The sequence below is a fragment of the Limulus polyphemus genome, unplaced genomic scaffold (assembly GCF_000517525.1).
Source record: "Limulus polyphemus unplaced genomic scaffold, Limulus_polyphemus-2.1.2 Scaffold254, whole genome shotgun sequence".
Lineage (NCBI taxonomy): Eukaryota > Metazoa > Arthropoda > Merostomata > Xiphosura > Limulidae > Limulus > Limulus polyphemus.
In genome coordinates, this window is record NW_013665864.1 from 297,093 (window position 1) to 315,707 (window position 18,615).

The 18,615-nt window shown below is 32.8% G+C and overlaps 1 protein-coding gene across 2 annotated transcripts in view; it reads right to left on the reverse strand.

Moving 5' to 3' along the window:
- LOC106478835 overlaps positions 1-16,533 on the reverse strand; it is an 86,209-nt gene extending 69,676 nt beyond the window's left edge. For both annotated transcript variants that reach the window (XR_002609994.1, XM_022382508.1), the window contains exon 1: positions 15,877-16,533. Coding sequence is in view for 1 of the 2 variants with exons in the window: in XM_022382508.1 (XP_022238216.1) it covers positions 15,877-16,361 (485 nt within the window). In the remaining variant the exon portion in view is untranslated. The remainder of the gene's footprint in view (positions 1-15,876) is intronic.
- Between the last annotated feature and the right edge of the window lie 2,082 nt (positions 16,534-18,615).

The following is an 18,615-nucleotide window of genomic DNA, read 5'->3' on the forward strand; positions in this document are numbered from 1 at the left end:
ACCACCCACCGCCAACTCTTGGGCTACTCTTTTACCAACGAATAGTGGGATTGACCGTCACATTATAACATTCCCACGGCTGAAAGGTCGAGCATGTTTGGTGGGATGGGGATTCAAACCCGCGACCTTCAGATTGTGAGTCGAGCGCCTTATCCACCTGGCCATGCCGGGACAAAGATGAGATAGACTCGCGTACTTTAATTTTGTGGATTTGTGCAACTCCTTATGCACACAATGTGTAGCAAGTCGTATTTGTTTGATGTAGAGATTTTGAAAGTTGTTGTTTTTAGTAAAAAGCTACACTGTAGGGTAGTTGTGCTCGGAACACCGCAAGGACTCGAACTCCGGATTTTAGCATCGCTAGTCTGTAAATTTAACGCCGGTTCATCGAAAGCCAGTGTTAAATGGCAGAAGCGATTACGTTTAGGAAAAAGCAAGTAGAGATATATTTTTGACAGTGTAATAAAATGACTAGATATACTTTAATCTTCCAAGTTTTTACCTGTAATGACTTGTTCTATAAAAAGTTAGCAATGTGCCAAATGTTTCTCAAGTTACTTTTTATTACTTTGTTCCATGAAGAATATGAGTAGTTTCAATATTTTTGGTATTGATATAATGCATAATAACAATGTCAACAAAGAGGAGATTTTGGGGCTAGAATCCCTCCAGGGAAATGAAAACGCAGCTTAGTCCAGTTTCAATAAAATAAGCTTTACACAAAAACAAAACTGTAGATGTTGAAGAACTAAATACCAGACTATATATTATCGTAGTGTCTATCTGTGCTATTGTAATTAGCAATAATAATAACATATTTGAGAATTCTGTTGGATTAGCCCCCCAGTGGCACAGTGGTATTTCTCCGAACTTACAACGCAGAAACCGGGTTTCGATACCTGTGGTGGGCAGAGCATAGATAGCCCATTGTGTAGCTTTGTGCATAATTTCAAACAAACAAACGCTGTTGAATTAAATCTAAGGTCATCTTCACCGTTCAAAATAAAAACACTACGTCTGTGGTGCATATAGTTAAGCAATTAATTTATTGTAAACACACAGACGGACGTATAATAGGTAGTTTCTATCTGCCCAGTCAAGAGATCCTGCAAGGGATATTTCAGGTAGATGCTGAGTTTTGATCAAGATTGTTTTATGGCTCAGATTCACTGATGATATCCTATGCTGTTCATTACTAAGTTTCATTGCCGAGTGTAATGTATTCAAACAGAGTCAAATGAATTCCTCCTGTATATTCCTGGATGGAAGGTCCAGTTACGCTATTACACCAAGCGGTTAAAACCTTCAAAGAAGACTTAGAAAAAGTCACACTGAATTTGGGTTGACTATAAATAGTTCTTATTATAACTGAAAGACCTAGTCAAAGCCTTAATCTGAAAGTTAGACATTATGGTGGCATTATTCATACTGATCAATGTAATGTCGTTTTTTAAGCACTACATCTTCTGGCACACTGTTTATTCTACATTTAATATAAGTAGTTTTATAATGTTTTCATTTGGTTCCACTATTACATCGTTATAAAGCCCATTTTTATCGCAATATAAACGCATTTTATTGTTCGTGACGATCCTCATTTGCACACGCGCACAAGCTCATTCAACAGAATAACATATAACACGCATAAAATGAAAGCTAGTTTTCGAGATATGAATGTATACGTATATTTAGAACGTATTTCTAAGTATACTTAAGCAAGTAAGTAGCATTATAAAATAGAGGCACAAGTTCAATATTAAATTTCTATTTTTTAAATCTGGGATTGACTCAATTCTATATAGTCTTCTCAGTTTATTGGTATTTGATGCACAATTAAAAATCGTGTTGTTGTTGTTGTTGTTGGCCGAAAACAGCTTTAATGTTGCAAAAGCACTACCTCTTGAAATGGAAGTTATTGTTGAGTTAATGCCTGATACTTTTTTTCTATCATCATGCTGGATTTATGATTTGTAAGTTTCTTGATAATGAATTATTCCTTTCTTCATGTAATAATGCCAGTTTAATGTGAATTTAGTTACCTCTCCTTGTGTATAACAGCTATTCATTTTGTTTTTAACTATGTAAACCTTAAACTATAACATCTAAAACCCTGAGATTTCTAGAACGCTCTGATTTCAGTATGTTGGAATTAAAGTAGCCTACATATATTTCTATATACAGTGATATAAGAAGTGAGAGCCCATTAACAGTGTTAGTTGTACAAGGGCTTAAATGTCATCTATAAAGTACACACAATCTAAAATATTGAGATATTCTTGCGTGTAATACTTTTACTTTGCTGCTTACGACTATTTTCACATATAACAGCGTTATTGACGCTTAAAAATGTATATAAAGTCTTAATACTTGAGGGTGAAGAAAAGTAGCAAAAGAACTGAACAGAATATAATGATTTGAGTTTATGGCAAGAGAAAGTGCTTAGCACCATCTGTGCTATAGTTCATAGAGCTGCCTCGCGTTTTTGAGATTTTCTGTGAAAGAAGGCAGTTTAAAATCAACTGTTACCATTCTGAGTGCCTGTATGTGGGCAGAGTACGGAGGAAGATTTACAGCAAACATTGTAGCAAAATGAGCTAACCCTTTGATGCCAGTAACAGGAACAAACGACGTGCTTTTGACATCCCGCCAGGCTTGATAGCAAGGAATTTAGAGCATTTGGCTAGAAATAATGGTTAATCTCTAGAAGGCTAATGTTTAAAGATCAAATAGACGAAGCTATAGAGAAAAGTAATAATGTTGCTTGGTTTGATTCAAACCGGTAATGGTCAATGACCTGTAGAAGGTGGAAGTCTGAAGTTAAAGAAATTGGAATAAGTAACGCTATCTTCTACTCTTATAAACACATCTGTAAATTCAGAAAACCAAATGGATTATCATCCACTTAAGGCCCAGTCCTAGTTGTTAATGACCAACAGAATTAGCAGTGTTTGAAAGTGCAATTCGGAATTATGAATGAGGGGGGGTTGTTGTATTTATAATACTGTTTAAAATGTGCAGTAATGATTAACGGTCATTTTATTATATGATATATTAGAAAAGCTTCTGCTAAAACGCTTTCGAAAAATATTTCAAACAATAATTGATTAGATATTGGTTACATGCATAATTAGTGAATATGTTCATTTATGCTTCTTTTTGTTTTTAGTTACAGTGTTAAGTGAGCCTGAAACTGCCAGATTAACCTAGCATAATATTTGAGATATTTTTAAATATTTTCCCTTTCGTAGCCTTATTATACCTGTTTGATTTTTATTGTTCAATCTTCGTCGTCCATGAATGTCACCATAGATTATTGTACCACATTTTAAAACATTTCAATTTCGAAACGATGATATGAGGTATAATGGCCTACATACCTTGCACATGTGATCCCACCTTAGTGAACTTCTTCAGGCGTCATCTTCTTTCGTTAAACTTTGGAATTCGGCAGGTGCAGCTGTAAACCGTAGACTTTGTAGATATCTTCAAACAGCTTTTGCATCATCTGAATTTTTTAGACACAAAGATCTTAAACATTATAACACTTGTCTATAAAACTATATTTTTCTGGGTAAGCAGTCACCGTTTTGTATTTTAAAACTTAACTGAAATTTATCTCAAGTTTGTAAGACTTCGACTGTGGGAAATACAATAATTGAAACGACACCATGTGGTGCTACTTGTTGCCAAAATTCTAAATCTTGGTTTAGACCAAAATTGTCGAGATAAGATAATACATGAGAGGTTTTAGTACTTTTTTCCTCGTCTTTATCTTTGTTATTTCAAAGTTGTATAAATATTTGTAAACGTCATGGATAACTTTATCGAGCTTATCTTGTATTTCACAGTCAAAATCTAGTGAGCTCCTCAAAACCTTCCTTTCAGAGCAAGGCTGTACAATGGGCTGTCTCTACTGTGTTTGGAACTGTGATCGAATTATAATGGTATAAGCCCTAAAGTTTACCATTAAGCCACTGTCGGACAAGATCAAGTTAGGCTGCTTTGACCAAGATGTAAAAGTTTTTATACAACATGCTAGTTTTTAGCTTTATACTTGCTTTTGTAGACATGCAAATGTCAAGTGGCGGAGAATTTAAGGTAAAAAGTAAATGCGGTACTAGCTTGAAATCTTTGAGTATAAAAATTATTCTTTACCCAGTAATCATCGGTCGACATTTCTGAATACGTTGCTGTCCGGATAATGGACTTTAACAGTAACTTAAACTTTTGCTAGGTAGAGTGACTTCTAATTCTGAAACAACGCTTCATAATATTTGGTTTCAAGCTGTACCTTAATGTCGTTTATTATTAATATAACCTCAAAATATTTGAATATCTAAATCTTCTGGTTTTCTTTAAGGTCAACAATTAAGAGAAGTCTCTCTATCAGATTCTACTAGGCAACTATTATGGGAAAATAGAAAACTGGAAACAAAAAACATATTGAAATTCTATAAAAAAAAGACATATCTTGGCCTGTTTGAATTATTTATACTCTTTCAGCTCCATATAATGCAAACACAAAAAAGGTTATATCCATATTAACACTTATCTAACATAACACTTTTATAATCTTATATATACAAACTAAAGTATCCCATTGGTAGCAACCTCTTTATTTATTTTTAGCTAATACTACGACTGACAATGTGATACAAAATGGGTTCAATGTGTCAAATCTTTAATATTAATTGTTCAACATGTAGCTTGTGAACATTTTCAGCGTCTTTAATGAATTATTTCTGAAAATGTTTATTTTGTACTAATATGGATATTTCATGAAATGAAAATATTCGCTCTTCATCAAGTTCTTAGCTTCCTAGTATTAACGTTACCACTGACCTCCATCGTCACTTATGGCACTATTTCTGGAAGTTTTAGAGTAACAGACTCAATCAGTTTTCTGAAAGCCACAAAGAATGGCTACCTCATCTTCCCCAGTCATTGACTGCCGGGAAATGAAGGAACGCTAGTAGTGTAAATAACGAATTTCCGATCGAAAAGAGATCATTAAAAGTAAGTTTGGTAGATTACGTGAGGCGTGGAAACTTGGAGATCACAAAAAAAATATCTTTTCATCATATATAATGACTCTAGTGTTTGTACAGAGAGTTTCAGAAGTCGTCAATAGGAAGGAAAAACAAGACGCCTTCCATCGACATGCTCTGCTGGTTGTTTGGCTTGCCCGATACGTCATCAACCGGATGAAGGATGAGTGGTATGTCGACTATAAAATCGTACCATTCAGTGTACCTAGAATATTTCTTTAGAGTCTTATGAGGCTAACAAAAAAAATCGACATAAGACCTGTGTTACTTTAACCGTTAGTTTTAGGATTATTTTTTCTAGGGGGGGGCAATAGTACGATTAGGTATAAAGAGAGTAAATTTCCAAAATAAAGGTCATAATTTAACTTGTTCAACGACCAATTGAATAGGTTTTATCGATCATATAAATTCAGATTTTCCATAAGTCTTAAAACAATTAATTTTCATTCTTTTGAAAACTTTTGGATGTGTATATCTTGCACGAGATCAGATTCTATACCTGTACAAAGAAATCACCATAAAAATCTTTACATGAGGATTAGTTTTTCTGTATGCATTATATACACCTTTAAAGATTTTTTGTCAAAAATATGTTTTAAATATGGCTTTGAATTATCAGAACTCGAGATAATACAGGTTTTTGTTTTTCTTTATCGCTGTTTCACTTCCTTTTGTTTTGTTGCATGCAACCATTGGTCTGTCTAACGAAATTTTAAAGAGCCTTTTTCACTTTTAAAAGACAAAGCTTGTTACAACATTACAGCATGGCATACAGTGTTTGAATTGACGTATTACAACATTTCAGCAAAATATCCTTTGAGTATTACAACATTTCAGCATGGCATGCAGTATTTGAGTTTTGCGACGTATTACAACGCTGTAACTTCGCACACTGTGTTTGAACTATGTGGCTTATTATTACAACTCTGCAGTACGGTATATTGTATTTGAGTTATGTATGGTATTACAAAGCTTATGGTATAGCGTGTTTGCGTTTTATGGTTTATTACAGCTTTGAAAGCAAGGCATACTTTGAGTCTTGTGACGTATCACAACTCTTGCACCATGGCATGCTGTGTTGTTGCTGTTTTTGTTTTAGTTTTGTGGTGTATCACAACTTTACAGCACGGTATGATGTGTTTAATTGAGTTTTGCCATGTTTTCTACATTTCCAATTGAGACTTTCCGATACTTCTAGAATCATTTCTCGAGTATGAATACAAAGAAAAAAAAACATTACCACAAGCTCTGTACTAATATTTTTACTATGTCCACACTGTAAAAACACAGCTAGTCATCTGGAAATAGTGAAATCATAATTGTTACTATGAATATCATTACACTGAGTTTGCTTTTCGTTTAATAAGAGCATTTATATCCAACAAATCCACGTCAATGGCGGCATTTCAAAAACCTTTTAACGTTTTCTGTTTAATAAGTTCGGAAAAGTAAAAACTGTTGAAGTTTAGAACTTTTTCTCTTAAATAAACTTTGTGAGTAACCTTTAGCAAAACTATATTAGTAATACACTATGTTTGATAAGTAAATGTTTGATTCCTTCAGTAGATTAAACAAGTTAAAGAACGATAATAGATATATTTATATGACACATCGGTTCCGTAACGTAAAATACATGTGGGGTTATTTACACAGCGGAAACATTAATTCTGAACTTCATTATCTTCGAACTAATGTAGACCAACGACATGTGGTAATTAATTCCGCTTATGATAAATATTCTGTATATCGCATAGAAAATGCAGACAAATCACTGCTTTAATAACTTTATAATTTAAGTGACATCTTCCCATTCGATTGAATATAGGCCACATACAGCTTAACAGAATAGATTGCTACAACGAAATGGATTAAAAGAAAATTCATGAAGGATAAGATATAATTATATATTGAAATTAATGTATTCCTTTGTTTCAATGAGTACCAGCTTCTGGCACTTTGTTCATTTCACTGCGATTTTGTATGTGAAATAATCCAAGAGTCACACATACATTGAAAACAAACATTTTCTTTAATCCCCTTCTGGGGTATCCTATGTATTTCACATAGAAATTTGACGATTTCACCAAATTTTTTAAACAGGTTATACCGTTTTTGAGCCTTCAACTTAAGTCATTTCTTCAGTAAAATATAGTATCCACACAAGTCACCGCTTCACAACAGCCTGTGTAATACAACTACGACAAGGACGAATATTTTGGCATATTCTGTTGTTCTTTACGAGTATAAACACTGGAAGTGAACCGTAAAAAAAGCAGGTTGGTAATTTGAGGGTTGAATGATTCTAAGTCTAACTTTACATAAAGAACAAATGGTTTTGATTTACCCTTCATAACAATTATAAAAATTTGTTTCTTGATTCTGACCTAAATATTATATTTCACTATTAACTAGTATTTCTTAAAGTACATTTGTCATGTATGCTGTATAATAGTCTCATACAATAGATTACGAAACTGAAATTATACTACAGTCAAGTATATTATTCCGATTTTTTAAATGTCTAGTGAGAAAACGAGAAACTACAATTTATATATATATATGTGTGTGTGTGTGTGTGTGTGTGTACTGAATTAGCACAAGGCTCTCGTAGAATACAAAAGTCCACTTTCAAAGACCTTGAGTTTGAGTTTACTGTTATTTAACGAAGTTATGCATTAGCCATAAAACGAATACCTGTCTATTACTTAATGGACGTAAAGAGCTTTAGGTTTACATGCAAGCTTATATAAAGGAGATGTGAATTGGATTTGGATCATTTACGGAAAAGGTTGCACTAAAGAACCGTACGATTTCTGTAAGTATTGGAGAAAAATAAAGGCAGCTGACTTTGTCATCTACGTACGAAAGGTAAATAAAAGCATGAATTCTATCTCGCATCTACCAGAATATGCTTAAACAATAACATACTTAACGTCATAGTCACCATGACAACTAATGAAGAAATATGCTAAACTTACAATACGTATATAGATATATAAATAACCCATATCTTAATATGCAAAATAAGTTGTGTATACATGTAAATTTAACACGAAGCCCAACGAGCTGTCAGTTTCATCAGACACGAGTAATTTGTAGACAATAAATACTCTTGTGACTAGAGAAATTAAGGTACATACTAGTAATAATTCATTTTAAACTACAAGTTTAATGAGGTAAGAAAAACATCTTGTTTATACCAGTTGTTTTAGAAATTAAATTTCTAGTTTAATGCTTCCAAACGAATGATTCAATACCAGAAGTATAATATATACTTAGTGTTTCTAGGTTGGTCGTAGGTTAGAGATGTGTCAGTCCTTTCTCGACACACTCCTCTCTCATAACTTGTAAAAAACAATTCTATTACTCTTAAAACTACTTTTTGTTTCAAATCTAATTATATCTGTTTAAACAGTGCTGTATCGATAAGTAAACTTTGAATTTGTTTGTTTTTTAGTAATGAAATCCATTGTGAACAAAAGGAAAAGGCAAATTATATGTCAGGAAATAAAAGTAGGGGCGTGAGTGTAGTGCATTTAAAAAAACCTATACGTACTGTGACCAACTCCTAGTCAGTATTAATTTAGATATAAAGTAACAACCGATATATTTTGTTTTGCCAAGTATTTCAAGCTTAAAATTTGAAACTTAAAACGTTTGAAATCATGACCAACTCTGCTTGTTAAGTATTTTGGTTGTTAATACTAATAAAAGGGATAATACATACGCACACACATGCATAGAAAAGTGAGAAAAGTTTCAAATTGAGACAGAAATGTCAGCCATAGATGAGGTGCATTTACGTAGCATGAGACTTCGTTTGCGGATTATTAGTTATGGCCATCGACAGATAGTTACCATGGCAACGAAAACAATCTGAACATGCTCTTGAACTCAGCATCTATCTTCGGAAAGGCTGTCAGTCGATAATGAAAGCATTTCAAACAACGATGGTCTGTATTTCATTGTCTCTGATGATAATGACGGTCTTCAGTGATGTTACACTTATATGTTACAACAGAAATAAGAATGTTGAAGAGGTTGACGTTTCAGAGAAAAGTTCGTGATTATAGAGATGTAAAGAAATAGATGGTTGCCCTCGGCTTATTCACGAAATCTGGACTCTTTGAATGGTAGAAAGAGCAAGAACACTTTCATCCATGGATCACTTGGACACAACGAATTTAAAACCAGCAAAATCTTCTTTGCAGAAAATTTGAAATATCTTTCTAGTATTTAACGCACTTTCTGCATCTATATAAATATAATAGTTGTCTGTTGTATGTCCATGTAATTACTTCGGAAGGTTTGTATGGATCTTCACCAAAATTTGTATGGAGGTTCATTAGGTCCATTCGGGGGTACATACAAATTTTCAGTTTTGCATTTTGAGCGATCATGCGTTTTTCACCACTACTTCGCCCCCTTTAAATGGATCTTCACTAAATTTGGTGTGGAGGTTTTCTGGGTCCATGGGGAGATAGATACATGCAAATTTCCATATTTTGTGTTTTATAGCTTCTATGGGCGCTTTTTACAATTACATATAAAGAAAGCAACTTGCATGTCCTAAGATAACCTTTCATTAATCATGAATTTACATAACTTCCATCCAGGGAAAGAGTACTCCAGCTACTCTATATAAATATAGAAGTACTATCTGTTGTATGTCCATGTAACTACTTCGCAGGGTATGGATGGATCTTCACCAAAATTGGTATGGAGGTTCATTGGGTCCATAGGGAGATACACACAAATTTTCAGTTTAGCATTTTACAGTTTTTATGGGCATTTTAGAGTTTTTTACCACTACTTCTCCCCCCGTCGATGGATCTTCACCAAATTTGGCATGAAGGTTTGATGGATTCATGCGGAGATACATGCAAACTTGTGGTTTCAAATTTTGTGCTTTGCAGTTTTTGAGCATTTTTGCATTTTTAGAATTACATATAAGGGAAGCAACTTTTCATGTCCTAAAATAACCTTTCATTAATCACGAATTTACATAACTTCCATACAGAGGCCGGGTATTACAGCTAGTAAGTAAATAAGATAAACATTATGCACTTCCTACAGCTATGTTACATACAATATGCCATGTTTTTGACCTTAGTTATGACACACATGAACATATTATCTGAAATACTGGCAATTCTTTGACACTCATTTGTATGTTTAGTGTCTTATCGAAACATTTGAGTGCAACATAGAAAATTTGTTGACCACAGCAGACAATAGTGTTGTTCTAATTAATGCTTCCAATTAATCATGGTTTTATATGATTAACTTAACGGTCACATTATCTCAAAATTTGGTAGATTAACTGATAGAAATATACAATGACTCATCAGCATAAATCTTTCTAATGTCTCAGAAAAGTGTGTGGAAATTAAAACAACATTAGTGACAATGCACAAAGATGAACCTAAATAAATCTTTAATAACTTCCAATAATGATTGATCTAAAGTCTGGAAACACTTATGATATTATAAAATAAACAATGGTCCTATGTTAAAGTCAGCTTTGGACACAAAGACCTAGTGCTCAAAGTAAGAAAGAGTATATGCCTGTAACAGCTGGAACACACGACATGTTCTTGCAGTCTGGTTCAGTTGTTCCTAACATGACAAAAATTCTGTATGGATAACATCTAACCTGGTAATCAAATCAAAACAGAAAAATGTTAAGCTCTAAGGCATGAAGTTTGGTTTATACATTTTAGAGCTGGAGGATTAACTAGATTAATTGTATAATTGATTAGCATTACATAAAATAATCAATAAATCAATTAATATAACAAAAATTATTAACTAATCAAATTCATGTTTTTGATTATTATTTTTAGTTATTCCAACTATCCATGTTTTGTGAAAATAATCAATTAGTTGATGTAATTGATTAATGAACTTAATGATTAATAATGGCCATATACCACTAATCATGAAGCTTTCTAGGTTGTAATCTGTACCTGCAGCACATAATTTCCTCAATCACTATTCAATGGATATCTCTAGCCTATTGGCAATTATATTTCAAGAGATAAAATCCATCATATGAACTTATTTTAAATTATTACATTTTAAAAGCAATCTTCATAAAACATTTACAAAATGATTTGCACTGGGAACAAAAAAGAAAAATTAAGGACTAAATAATGAGAGGGTAACATATTTGGATAATGGTTTTTATTTGTGATAAGTTCTTAATGAATTTGAAAGTAACATAGGATACACATCCTATTTGTTTATATTATAGCTTTCAACTCTTAATATTCATGATTTTTAAAGTTCACTGGTAAAATAAGTGTAACGAATACCTGCTTTCTTCATATACATATTAATTTTACCAGAAAACAAATATATATATATATATACTTGATTAATTGATTTTGCAGGCCTTTTTTGTGTGAAAAACCGTGTGGTGATTCACATGCACATGCAAATTGCACAGGTGCTTAAAGAGATGTCACAAGAGTGAAATAGCAACAAAATATTTACTTTTTTAAGCTATTAATGTTTGCACCACATTAGTAGTTATCAACACTATAAAAAAGAAGAAACTACACAGCACTGATATCTTCAATGGGTTCCTTTTAATTTTGATTCTATTTGCTTTCAACTGGATCCTCTTCAGGATAATATATTCTCTCTCCTCCTTCTATCGTGTTTTAACCAACAACCTTTAATTTCCCATAATCTTGAAATGATGTCAATTCGATTTTACTGCCTTTGGCTGCCATCCTCTCTCTCTGCTTCATGAACAATCACAACACTATATATATTTATTATTATGATGCTCAAACATTTCTGTAGATAATACATTTCTGCTTTCCCCACGAGTATTTAAAATTGTATTGGTGATGTGTGGCTGAATATAGCCCTTGATGTTTGTGACAAACAGAATGGGTAATTAGATTTGTATGTGTGCCTACGTATGCATGTGCAACTGCACATGTCAAACAAAATGTACTACATTTGTCTAAAAATCACCAATCACAGTTTTTAGGATCATTTCCAAACATTAACAGACAGTGATGGATATACTAATCATAACTTAGAAATTCATTGAGAAAAATTACTTCCTTCCCTACCACTACCCTGTGCCTTTGACACTTATGTGTAATACAGCAAATTAATAGGAACCCTGGAATTACATTTAAAAAAACACCTAGCACATAAAATGCAAAAGAGAGGCAGAAAATACAAAGATTGTGAGGCTTCAGCAACTTATGGAAAGCAGCACATGTTGTGTTAAAACTTAGCCACACAACACAACTGCTAGTTGACCTGGGAAGATCTGCTAGAAAGGCATATCTTCCAGAACAAAGGTGACGTACAATTGAAAATAATTTACATAAACAGGAATTCCAATCATACAAATTGGCAGTATAAGATTAGATATCAAGAAGGAAATCTTATTTGATACTAGAAAATTGTAAGACAACAGTCTTCAGTGTGAAAACTAAGAGAAACATTATGAGTGGTGAAGGTGAAGCCTCCCCACTGAATCAACATCCTGCCACAAGGATGTAGACAATTCTAAAAGAATGTTGCAAAGGGATACAATCCAGTGGGATGTAATATAAATAAATCAAAAATACTCAAATCATCCAAGGTGTCTGCAAGAACTGCCAAAGACATTGCCAGATGTCATATTTTATGAGAAGTGGCATGCAAAATTGATGCAATTTGCCAGAAAGTTTCTATAATGTATAATGCAATGATTACAAGCAGCAAGAAATAAATATGATTGTACAAACAGCCCTCACCAAGCAAATCAATTTCCTACTTAGAAGAATTTGCAAGTTCATTAAAAGTGGAAGAATTATAAAAAAGAGAAAATATTCTATAACCCTATCAACAAACAAAATGTTATAGGGAGCAAAAAAGGGGGGAAAGAGGTAGAAAGAGGTCTAAACATCACAGATGCAAAGTTCTAAAACCACCACTCACATAATGTACAAGTCTAAACAACTATACCAAGAAGCCAGAAGAACAAAGAAACGATTTCCATAGAAAGTTAAGCCTAGAAGTGAAATGCTCAAAATAGACTTTATTAGAGAAAATGCCTGAGGCAAGGAACCATTTCAAGGTCATGGGTTTAAAACATCTCAGAAAAGGAGTATGCTTAACAGCCACATTGAAGCAACTGAAAAATAAGTGGTTTGAATGTGGAGTTTACAAAAATCTTACTGTTTAGACAGCCTATAGTCAAGATTGTAACTATTAGAATGATATGCTGATATGTAAATTTCAAATCATTTTGGCATTTTAAGCTAAGAAATTTTCATATTCACTTTTTAACTTTAGTATTTATTTTATTATTACATTTAAATAAGAAAATGAGATTTTCAAGCTAACTGTTTTTGTAAGGTTATCTTCTTAAATTATATTTATGGTGAAAATGCAATTGTTCTATAAAAGCTTCAATAGATTCTTTAGACTAAGGCTCCTGGCCCTGATAAGATTCTTAAACCACAGAAGTTCCTTTAAAGAGAAAGAGAAATTCTTGATAATTAAAAGATGCCCAAAATGATACTTATTTTCGAAAAGAGAAGGTCAGGTAGGTTTTAAGAACCTACAAGCCTACAGTTCATACTTCTCTTATCAGCAGGGTCTTTGAATACATTGTCAGAAGTTATAAAGAAAACATTTGAAAAGCAAGCACTTGATTAAAAATTATCAAGGTTGTTCTGTAACAGTGCTTATTTCCTTACCAAGAAATTACATCTCTATGGACAAAGGTACCTGAATGATGTTTACAGTTACTTTAAAAAAAACTTTGATAATGTGTCTCACAGGAGATTATCTGCTAGGTTGGGCACATACAGAATTGGACAAAAGTTTAAGAGAATATTAATTTGGCTTTGTGGTAGAAAGAACAAAAAAGGTACTCTTCTAACTGGAAGAATGTGATTTGTGTGGTCTTTCAAAAATTTAATTAGGATTATTTTATTCAATATTTACTCTAACAATTTGAACAGTAACATTCCTACAATTGTGGATTATACAAAATTCAGGCAATGCTGAATTACTTAGAATGCATTTCTTCTTCAAAAAGATGTTAATAGTCTTAGTGTAAGGGCCATAACATGGAAAATGAATTGCACACTTACAATACTAGAAAGTGTAACTGTTAATCATCTGGAATACAAACTTGAATGGGAATTACTTCTTGAATAAGAGATTAATATTGTTGAAAAGGATGAGTTAAATGTGATTATTGATAAAAATTTCTGCTAAGTGTTTAGCTGTTAGCTGTGGTGGCATCAAAATGAGGTATTTTGTTTATTTATTGAAATTTCGAGTTTTACAGCAAAAATGTTATTGTTTCATGGAACTTAAGGCATCAGTATAGATGCCAAAATGCTGTCGCCTTTTCTTTCAACAGGCAGTTACAGTCCACTAAAGTTTCCAAAAATGTTATTTTAAACTTGTTTAGGAATTAGGTTAGGTCTCAAATGCAATGTAACACTCATGGAGTTTTGACCCCCTTCATATGGAAAGGATATAAATATATTTTAGGAAGGTACACACAAATAAGCTACTAGAAATATCTATGTATCTGGTCTAAGTCTGAAGCTTCTGGAAGAGGCTTTGGAGTTTTGGACTTGAGAGGAGACTTGATACAGGTGATCAAAATTGTTGTAATCCTTTCCATACATGTTCTGTTTGAATGATGGAGAAAACAGGTTGGAAACACAATCTTTAATACAAGGGATAACAGATTTAACCTTTTACAAGCCTAGATACAAACTTTTTCTTTGAGAAAATTTCTGGACAAGTAAAACTTGTGAAAACTTTGCCCAATATGGTGTGTAGTGTTAGTTAGATTTTTTTGATATCTTACTGGATAATGGATGTGAAAGACTATCTTTAACCATAATAACCTTCTAAAGCAGATGAAAGAAATCTTCTTAGTCCTTTAACTGTTTGCATGTTCTTTGAATCAGGGGTTATTTCAACATAAAATTCATGCTCAGCATCTCTTACATTTGCATCAATCAGCTATGTTGATATGAACATTTTAAAATTATAAACAAGCATTTTACTTTAATTTTTATGGACTTATGATAATCCATCATTTCATTGTCTTCCCAATGCACTTGGTACTTAACATTATGGAACCAAATTTTAGATGTTTTTGCAAAGGTGTTTTCTAAGATGGAATTTGAAATGGTACATGCAATAGATTTTTACACTGAAATAAAGCTTTAATTAGGCTAAAGATACTGGATGTGTGGTAATAAAGATGAGACTTAGTATTTTAATTTTTAGAAGAAATATTCATTAACAAAAAGCTAAAAAGTAGTTTTATAAGATGAAATATTCTGATAAAAAGCTTTCCAAATTTTGAGTTCCACTGGGTAAGAAAACAAATGACTGATTTTCTTTCAACAAAAATACAGCTGAAGAAATTTTTCTTTTATTTTCAAAGCTGTACATTGTATTAAAATATACTTAAAACAGTAAATAAACTCAAAACAAAACTAACAGCTGTAAAATGTTTTTATTTTCATAATTTCAAAGTTTTCATCATTCATGACCAATGTCAACCTTGATTGATGTAGGAGACAAGAGATGATTTTTACATTTAGTGAATGACCTTGAATGATTTAATTTTATTAACCCATTGTTTATTCTTGTGTTGTGATATTAATATTATGTAACTGGAATATTTAGAGTGACCTTGATGTGCCATTTAATGATGAATCTATTATCATCAACTTTTATAATTATACTTAATTTATATTCTATTTCTGTTGATTTTAAAGCTAAAAATGCAGTGTTCCCGATCACCCATAAAAACATTAAAATTATGCCATACCTCACAGAATTCTGTATACAAGTCTTAATTCTTTCCGACTTTGAAGAAGTCTTATAATAAACAGATTGCTTTTCTCCATCCTCAGGCTCCAGTGGTAATGCCCTTGAGTCTGACACTCGTTCACAAGTTGTAACAATCGTGTTACCAGCAGTAACATCAGAATTTATACAATTTTTGTTAGAAATTTCACTTTCAACTTCAGTATGCTGTGTATCATGATGACTTTCCTGATCACTGCATATTTCTAGAATATTACTTTGGAGGCCAACACTGTTGTTAATTTCATCTGTACAATGTAAGCTGACGTTAGGCCTACATTTAGGCCTAACGCTACATCCATTCCCGATGCCATTGACACAATTGTCACTTACGCTTAAGGTAGTCCTTGATTGATCTTTATTTAAGTCATTGTCCAGCGACACATGTACGTTTCTAATTATTTGACACGTGTCTTTGGTTTGCAAGGCAGGTTGGGTTGTATCCATACCCAAACGTTTTAATAATTATCGGTGACGAAGAAAATGCTGATAACTGTACAAAGACATTTCCCACCTCTAGTCCAACCATCACCATCTTGTTCCCACAATCAGCTGTCTTCCAGTCATGGCTGACATAATATATTTTAATCATGAGCAAGTACAAACAAAGGAGTCTTTAAATAAAGTTATATAAATTGCTCTGCTAAAAAGCGATAACAAGCAAGCTATAAACATGTGTATTTTGTAGAAAATAACAAGAAATTTATGTAGGTATATATTTGCAAATAAGTTATGACGTCATTATTTTTTCACGGTACTAATGCCAGTGTTTCAGTAATATTCACAGCCAAAACTTTTAATGACACGCTTTAGGCTGCATACTATCTTTCCCTGGATTCTTGACACAGAGAGTATTTTTTGTTTTATTTTACTTGCATAATATTTAAACAGAAATTAAACAAACAATATTGATATTTGGCTAGTACACTCCTGCTTTTAATTGGCTAGACTAACTTCTCTTCGTTAATATCAAAATGTGAAAAGCTGTCTTATAAATTAAGCCAAGTAATTATTGCACACTTAATGCTAGTCATGCCAATATGTTTATCTATATCTATTTATTAATAAAGAAAATATTTTTGAATACATGTCCGGTAATATTCTTTCAACTTGTGCATGTATTTTAACTATTTGTATACGTTAAAATAAACAACATCGCTGAAGACTAGGGAGTCGCATGCCTTAAGATTACGAACTTAGAAGTGGACTTATACACTTTGTCAGAAATGCGTTGTGGGGTGCAATCTTTGAATTAATTTTATGTTAAATACAAATATAAATACTCCAGCTCACAACTTTCCAAATCAAACAGAAAGTATTTAAATCTAGTAAAACTGAGAGAAAATTTTATTAATTACCTACCACTGGGTGCAATGAAAAATATATTATCAGAAGATGGCATTCCAGCACTCATAATGTCGGCAAACAAAACTTGTCGCTCGGTTTATCAACGGAAAGCTTACGGACTTAAAGCTTTAAATTCCGGAGTTAGATTCCTCTTGGTGGACCAAGCACAGATAATCCATTGTGTAGCTTTGCACTCAAACAAATCAAGCTTTTAAGAATGAAAATGTTGAAAGTTTCTTGTACATTTCAAGACTCAAAATTAAATACAATAACACGGTGGTCTGTCATTACTATCCTATTTATGTATTTTCTTTGTCTTTCATAGATGCGTCAGAATCCCATTGAGGATAGTAAAAATGACAAGCGCACATCAAGTATTGACAATAAACCCAAAACGATATACTGTAAGAAAATTCTTTATATGGAAGCAAAATATTATGAGGGGAACAACTAGGGGGTAAATTACTCATCTGATGGGTCAGTGGTAAGCTCGATGGCTTATAACAATAAAATTCGGGATTCATTCGCTCTAATGGTCACAACATGTAGAACAATACAATCAAATATTATGTACAATGAAGTCGTCGAAATAGCTAACTCAAAATAGAGTTAAAAGAAATAATGAGATGATATATATTATAAACTATATTTTTAATGTTGTAATTTAGATATTAGTTAAATGGAGCTGTAGGTTATGATGACGATGTTAAATCAGGCCTAGAAAATTCTAAGGATTTGACAGTAAGTTTCTAGTAAATTCTAGGGATAAGTTAAACATACGAGGTTTTGCAAAGCATTAGAAAGGTTAACTAAGAAAATAAGGAGTTGTTTCTAACCAGAAAAGTGGATCAATCAATATGTGTTCTTTTTTAGTGAAGTATTTGGAGCTGTGTTAGCTATCGCGCGAGTATTGAGATGCTCTGTACAAGTAAGTTGATTATTTACGTTAGTATGCAGTGCAGTTAGCAGGATTTGTAAACCTGGCCTACAAATGTGTACAGTGAAAGCAGATTGCAAAAACGTTAGGATGAAATAAACAAATATATTGTTTTTATGGGTATTGGGCTTTGCATACATTTATAGGATAATTTAAAATAATCTTCCACTGCAAGAACTATGTGTTACGACAGCGGAAGTCACGTGACGCTGGTAACACGTGATGAGTGTCTAGAAGATTCGCGAAGACGTTAGTGCGTGCTACGCGCGCGTTTTTGATTGTATATAAGCACACCAGACAAAGGAGAGGATGATTCGGAACTGGAGTAGCAGAGAGGGAGATTGAAGTTATGGACACCGATAACCACCGTAAGTAAAGTATGTGAATCGTTCGTTGTGAATTATAGCGTGTGTTTAA